Below are 7406 nucleotides of genomic sequence, written 5' to 3' on the forward strand. Positions count from 1 at the left end.
AATAAATATTGCACAAACATATACACAAAGAACTCTAGTAGCTATTTACATTCATGTATGCTATAAATATATGTTGTATGCATTTTCTATATTTACAGTATTTATACACACACACATTATTCTTAGGATCATTCATGAACATGCAGATCAATCTACACAGTATGATCAAAACATGTTTATTTTCCTTAAATGATATTCACTTACAGCTTTTCACTCTTGTGCAAAAATGCAAAAATATCATACTGATTAGTATCCTCTCTCTCTAAAAAAATCTTTTTGTGTTTAGGTTTACAAATAAATTATGAAATATAGTTCATTCACAAATTGAAAATAATTACAATGTTTTTATAACAAGGCATTACTGAGGTTTTGAATTGCGGCATTCTTGAAGCCATCTGTCTTTCAAAACAAAGACATTAATAAGTTATTGTTATTTCTTCATATTTGCACTTTTCAATTACTCATATGAAATATGTCATTACAAATCTAATACTCATGCTAGTCAAATAGTGTTTGGGTAGAATATTAATTTTATTTCTATTTTATTTATTACTTTTTCCTGAAAAGTCTTCTGTAGAACAATCTGGAAAGTCTCTTGAAATTACTGTACTAGAACATTTCTGGAAAGTTTTTTACCCCATAAAAAAGGTTGGAGAAATAAGTGAGGCAAAATTGAGGAAGAATAATTTTGGTAGATGCTCAGGAAAGATGAAAGCAAATGCAAGAACTGTTTGAATTTTATCTCTTAGTCCTTTGGTATTTCCTTGCCTCATGAAAGTCCTAAAAAAGGTTCAATTCTTTAAAACATTGATTATACTCTTCCATTAAATATCAGTTGTGGTCCTCCATTGCTCATGTTGTCTGTCATTTCCTGTTAGGAAAATAACATGAATTAATTAAATTTCACTTTCAAAGTAAGACATTGATTTGGTTAATGGGTTTGCAAAACAGAAATTTCAAGCCATTGAAAATCTTGCTGAGTTTTGGGGAGGGACAAGGATTGATTATTGTTGTTGCATTTGAGGAAATGAAATTTCATGGCAACTTGGAGCACATGAAAATGCCGAAGTGACAGTCTATTAGACCAAAGTCTTCTATGCACAAAAACAGTTCATTCTCTGCCCATTTCCCCATGTTTCCTCTTTCTTTCTTCAACTCTATTTTGGAAGGACCTCGCCTAGAACCAAAAATATGGCTACCAATGCATGGGCTCCTCTGCTGAACATATCAACAAAGTGCTCATACATTCTAGGGGTTACCTTTATTTTATAGACAAAATTGTGGCCTTTTTGCTAAGTAAAGGGCCACAAGGGGATCATTGCTCATTTGTAATGATGAATCACTAAAAAATCGTATTAGGAAAGATTGTTTTCATGACACTATCACTTATACAGTAAAAAGCAAACATGAAGTCTCTTAACATGTTTTTAAAGAATCAATTACTAAAAAGTTACAAAAGAAAACTATGTGGGAAAGCAATAAAAATGTAGATATAAAGGATAAACCAACATAAAAAGTTTCATATGCAGTTGTAGAAAATATATTAATTTAAGAAAAATGTTGATGCTTTAAATTCATACATTTTATTAAATGTTAAACCTTTCCCAACACAATAAAAGGTGATGAGATGTGAAGCCCATTCACATTTATAATGGTTCACGCACCGTACTATAAATAATATGTTGGTAAAATTATTTAAAAATAGATTGACAGAATCTTTCCATACTTCAACAAGCCTATTTGCAAAAGAGCAGTAAAGAACATTTCAAATGGAAATTATGTTCTCAATTATCTCTTTCCTATTTCTATCTAGTTTCTGTTTGGAGAATCTGTTAGAGATGTACGTGATAAAAGTCTGCCAGAGATGTACTTGTTTAAAATCTGAAAATATATTAAAATTACTGGGCTGGGATTAAGTTTATAGTTAGGAAACCTGATTTGAGGCTTCAGTCAAGAACTCACTCCTGCTGGCAAGATAAATAGAAATAATCCTTCCAAAATGACCTTCAACAGAACATACTCCTATGTCTTTTCCTGTATCTCCTGCTACAAGGAAAAACAATTTCCTAATGGATTTATAGAAATGAGAATCTTAGGTACCTTTTCTTCTCCTGCAATGACTTTGCATTTAAAACTACATAAAAATCATTAAAAATCTAATCTGTTAACCTTTCATTGCAGGATTTACAAAAAAGAAGTTTTTAAAAATTTTACAAAATAAAATAGTTTTCTTAGCTGTATTTACTCTAGCACGGAAACAGTAAAATCACTGATAGGAAATAACGGTGAAAATTAGTTTTAAAAGGGGTATGCTTTTTCAGTTTATTTGCAAACAGGCATGCTTAATTTAACAAGAAGATTGTACTTTTAGTTTGGGCAGGAGTGAATGTGGCTATTTGCAAATGGACATACTTTCTGCAAATGGACCATACTATCTATGTGACTTTCTCTAGTTCCAATTATTCTGTTTAACCAAAGCAAGAACCATTAGTATTTATATTCAGCAATTTGAAATGTAAGAAATAAATTATAAATATATCACATCAGATAATTTTATAAGAAGAAATTTTCCATATAGAATTTTTACTATATTAGTGTCAAACTTTGGCTATCTGCTCATGCAATGTTGGCATGAGGGAGATACACAGTTTGTCTTTATCCAGACCTATCTATTATTGAAAGCAAAACTCTGGTCTGTGAATGATGATATTGAGTCAAAATCATGATGTAGCAGAGAATAAAAGGAGTCATGAATCATCCAAGCAGAAATGTGTTTGGATGTTTATAGGCAGGCTGAATATTTTAAATACTCAACCAACTTTCAAGCTGCAAGACTCTGCCATGAAGTTTTATGTCAGCTCTTCAAAGTAGCTCTTGTGAAAGTGATACTTTGAGGAACAACATTACAGCATCAGTCCAGACTGATCTGTTGGCGTCATGGCTTCCAAGAAGAGGTAATGCTTTCTGCAGCGACATTACAACATGGTAACTCCCTAGAAATCAGCGTACCTTGTAGGTAACTCTGGTGTCGGGGGCACCACCGGGCAGCTGGGCAAGTCGGTTATTTCAATAGCCCTCAATCTCTAATATAAATATAACAATCATACAATAAATATTGCACAAACATATACACAAAGAACTAATTCACACTAGTATAAAAATAAAGCACAAAAGAGCCACTATTTAAATATATAATGATCATCCATTTTTAACAATCTATCTTTAAATTACAAGTCCTGCCCTTTATATTCTTAATTCTTTGTTGAAGGACATGCACAGATCTGTATAAAATTGCTCTTTTGGGATAATTTATGAGCATCTACTCTTCTTATTTGAATGTATATAGACTTTACACAAAATGAAAACATAAACTTGCAGAATAAATAATTTTTTCCTTCAAAATAACATTATGAAGAAAAGTTGCAGTGAGTCTTACTACTCTTCTACTCTGTGGTTATGCAATTTTATTTTCATGATATAAAGCAAAATATGATGTAGTCATCATCTCAGTAGTTTATTTTACAGATATTTTTGTCTTTTTTTTAATAGATCCAGTAGCAGGAACTGAATTAAAAATATGTGCAAAGTGCAGTAGCAACACAGACATTTCACTATACCATTTATTTGTCCTTTTACGCAATTAATGTAACTTCCTGTTTGTGTGGGTTTCATGAAACAATTATGCAAGAACCGTTGTTTAAAATACAGGCATAGCTATTCAAATATGCCTACAGTTTAGATGAGAGTTAAATGAAGCTTTACATGGATTGTGATATCTGCACTGATAGACAAGGCTTTTTGTCTCCTTATTAAAAAGCTCCTTTATGCTTAAAATCTAATTTACATAATCAAATGCATCTACTTACAAGCACAAGGGATGAGCTAGAAAAGGGAATTCATGCAATTTCTAAAACTGGCATTATCGAGCAGAGAGTGTATTTAGTTTATGTGTTTCTCCTCAGTATAATACATAAAAATCCATATTTATAAGGTATTCAATGTTTTATGAAATGCTGTTTTAGGAACTGTGTTTTTGAATAGACTGGCTACAAAATTATGTTGAAAATAGGTGTACTCATGAATTATAGGGAAAAATAATAAAAAGTTTCCTATGCTTAATCCAATAGAGCCAAACTTATAAAATCTGATTCTTCAAATTGTCACCTAAAGTTGCAAGTTGATTCGCCTAGAGTGGACTGCAGTCTTCACCGCATGATAGCAGTGAGAGGAAAAGGTAAACAACTCACTTTCTCAGCCATTTCATGAGAGTGATGCAGGGAATGCTCCCTTTCTGAGAACATCCTCCTCTGTTCATAGCTGGCAAGTCGACAGGTGAGCCAGGAAGAGAGAGTGCAGCCCCCGATCCCAATGCAAGCAAGAGACATGGAGGCGAGATGCAGAGGATACAGGGAAGAGGTCTTCTTTGTGACTGCCCGAAGGAACTGAAAATTCAGGATGCCTCCAATGAGTCCACAGATACAGCACGCTGAAAAGAGGATCATCTGTTAAAAAAGAGAAAGGGAGTGTTAAAGTTGGGGAGGCAAAGCGGACCAGAACACGGTGCCCCTTCCTGTGCCACGTCAAGGATAGCTAACCTACAATAGAGAGAAGGTGCTCTTGGTGTTTCACAGAGGACAAGAGTTATCCTTTCAGCCAAGTTTCTATTCAATCTGACTCACTGGAGAGGGTATAGACCATAGTGTTTCGGAAATCGATAGCTGACTATATTAAAGCCAAGGATATATCTGCAAAAACTCTGAAACAAAATTTATCTTCTAGGTAGATTGGGATTTAAATAATATTTAATATCTACTGTGTCTACTACGCTAAAAATTTTAACAGATATCATCTCAATTAATCCTCCCAGCAATTCTCTGAGAGAGATAGTTATATACATTTTGGAAAAATGCATGGTGATTAGCTTAAACTCAAATTAGGGACTGAACCCAGATTTTCTTTTTTCTTTTGTTTTTGAGACAGAGTCTCACTGTGTTGCCCGGGCTAGAGTGCCGTGGCATCATCCTAGCTCACAGCAACCTCAAACTCCTGGGCTCAAGCGATCCTCCTGCCTCAGCCTCCCAAGTAGCTGGGACTACAGGCATGCGCCACCATGCCCGGCTAATTTTTTCTATATATTTTTAGTTGTCCAATTAATTTCTTTCTAATTTTAGTAGAGACGGGGTCTCGCTCTTGCTCAGGCTGGTCTCGAACACCTGAGCTCAAACAATCCGCCCGCCTCGGCCTCCCAGAGAGCTAGGATTACAGGCGTGAGCCACCGCGCCCGGCCTGAACCCAGATTTTCTGACTCTAAATCTAGTTTTATTGTGTCAGTCCTCTCAAAATATCTAAATATCTTCTCATTAAACTGTTATTGGCTCCACCTAACTTCAAATCTGAGCTGAGGGAATTTAGCTAAATCCTTTTTTTTTTTTTTTAAATTCACTAAGTATTTTATTCTGTGTGTATCTATTTCCCCAACAAGTAGTTTAGGGACTCCCTATGAACTGGCCCTGTATCTCATAAACCTTTTGTTATTCTGTGACACCGCAATGAAGAATATACAATAGGTGTTCCAAAATCACTGTTTGATTGTTTTGTGGAGAAATGCAGGATGTGGCTTTGCTTTCTATCCTATTATTGGTTTGATCTGGGTCTCTATTAATAGAGGTGGGGAGTTTTAGTCAGTTAAATATCAGGATCCCAGGCAGAACCAAGCACAATGACTTCCATGTAGTAAATATTCTGTGGGTATTTAATAAACTTAATTGACTATTCTAATAACTTTAAGAAATTTATTTTGTATTTTGCATCATTCTAAATTCTCCTATGGCTTTCACACTTCTTTCTAATGTGATAGTAATACTAACTTAATTACTCAACCTAGTTCCATTCTTCTTTGGAACAGAGTCTTTAGTCACCTAACTTGTCCATCAATATAGCTCATTCCCACTTCAATGATATTTTTCATTTCCTTTCACTTCTTCCTTGGACTTCTAGATGGAAAGGCACTAATCAAGTCCAAAATTTCTCAGAGAGCCTTCCTGGATTTTACTGATCTCCTTCTTTGCTATAATTACCCAAGGAAACAGCTTTATTCCTTACTTTAGTATTTAATTTTACTTTATCAGATATTGCTTCTTGTTAACAGTTGAGTTTAGCACCCAGCATCTATCAGGTTCTGAGCAAGGCAGCGGCTGGCATTACAAACAAAAGCTCATAATTATTCCTCTTGTGTGTACTGAAATCTTACAAAATAGAAAATCCAATATCTCAACATGGCATGGTAAATATTAAGAAAGAAGGATGGATGGGTTGCCCTTGGAGCAGAAGAGAGGGGAATTTAGTCCAACCAGGGTTTTTAGACAAGTCTTCCTTGAGAACATGTCATCTCAGCTAAATATGTGCAGTTACCCAGCAGAGGGCTTGGCCATGGATGTATGAAATAGCACAATGAAAAGCATGGTGGACAGTAAGAACTACAAATAATTGGTTTCATTTCTGCAACTTAACTCAGCATTCCTTATTGGGTCTGTCTCCTAGCACTTATCATCAAGGGTGAAAATCCAATGATAAATGAGTAAAATCATTTCATACTTGATTAAATATAATACAGAAAATCAATTACCAAATATTGAAATCATCCTGTCAAGTGGGAACTTGTGGCTCACCATTTAAAGTAGACCCAACCAATTATAATCCATTTTGAATTATATTCAGATGGCATGCAGTTTCTTGGAGGTATATTTTGGTGTTTACTCATTCTCAGAAAATATAGAAAGATATTACAGTCTAGCCTTCGCCTAATGAATTACTGTTGATTAAGAAAGTAGATGACGCATTTCATTTTCTATCACAGGAAATTCCATATCTTTTCTGATGTTATTCTCATTAATTCCTTAAAGGCATGATACTTCATTAACATGTGTTGACAGATCATTCTCGCCTAGAAATTAAAATATTAAAATTTGTATCCAAGTTTATAACCACATACTATTTTCAAATCTCATCAGACTGTTAGTTCTAGACTGCAGTGATATTTGGAATGGAGAAATTTTACAAAATTTTTTTGGAGGGTAGGGACTCTTGAGAACTAAATGCTATCTATGGGAACCTCAGAAAGTACCAAAGGATAATGTAACTTCTGAGAGTACGTACATCTTTCACCTCGATGGTAGTTTCTAAAAAGTTCAGATCTTAGGATTTTTTTTTCCTTTTGTTATTTATAAGAGAATTAGACAGAAAAGTGGCAATATTGTCTTTTAAAAAAAATCTCTTCCTTCCTTCTTTCTCTGCTCCCTCTCTCCTTCCTTCCTTCCTTCCTTCCTTTTCTTTCTTTTCTTTCTTTCTTTCTTCTCTTCTTGGGAGAAGGATTTGTTCCTACACAGCCATAAAGAGTCTTGGAAGCA

The 7406-nt window shown here is 34.4% G+C and overlaps 1 protein-coding gene across 1 annotated transcript in view; it reads right to left on the bottom strand.

Annotated features, from left to right (window-relative positions):
- Positions 1 to 160: 160 nt before the first annotated feature.
- The window catches only part of TMEM196 (transmembrane protein 196), a 56338-nt gene continuing 49092 nt past the window's right edge, over positions 161 to 7406 (bottom strand). The window contains exons 3-4 of the mRNA XM_012659426.1: positions 4248 to 4502; positions 161 to 871 (exon numbers count right to left, since the gene is read on the bottom strand). Coding sequence (XP_012514880.1) covers positions 812 to 871; positions 4248 to 4502 — 315 coding nt within the window. The 3' untranslated portion in view covers positions 161 to 811. The remainder of the gene's footprint in view (positions 872 to 4247; positions 4503 to 7406) is intronic.

The sequence above is a fragment of the Propithecus coquereli genome, unplaced genomic scaffold (genome assembly GCF_000956105.1).
Source record: "Propithecus coquereli isolate 6110/MARCELLA unplaced genomic scaffold, Pcoq_1.0 Scaffold61, whole genome shotgun sequence".
Lineage (NCBI taxonomy): Eukaryota > Metazoa > Chordata > Mammalia > Primates > Indriidae > Propithecus > Propithecus coquereli.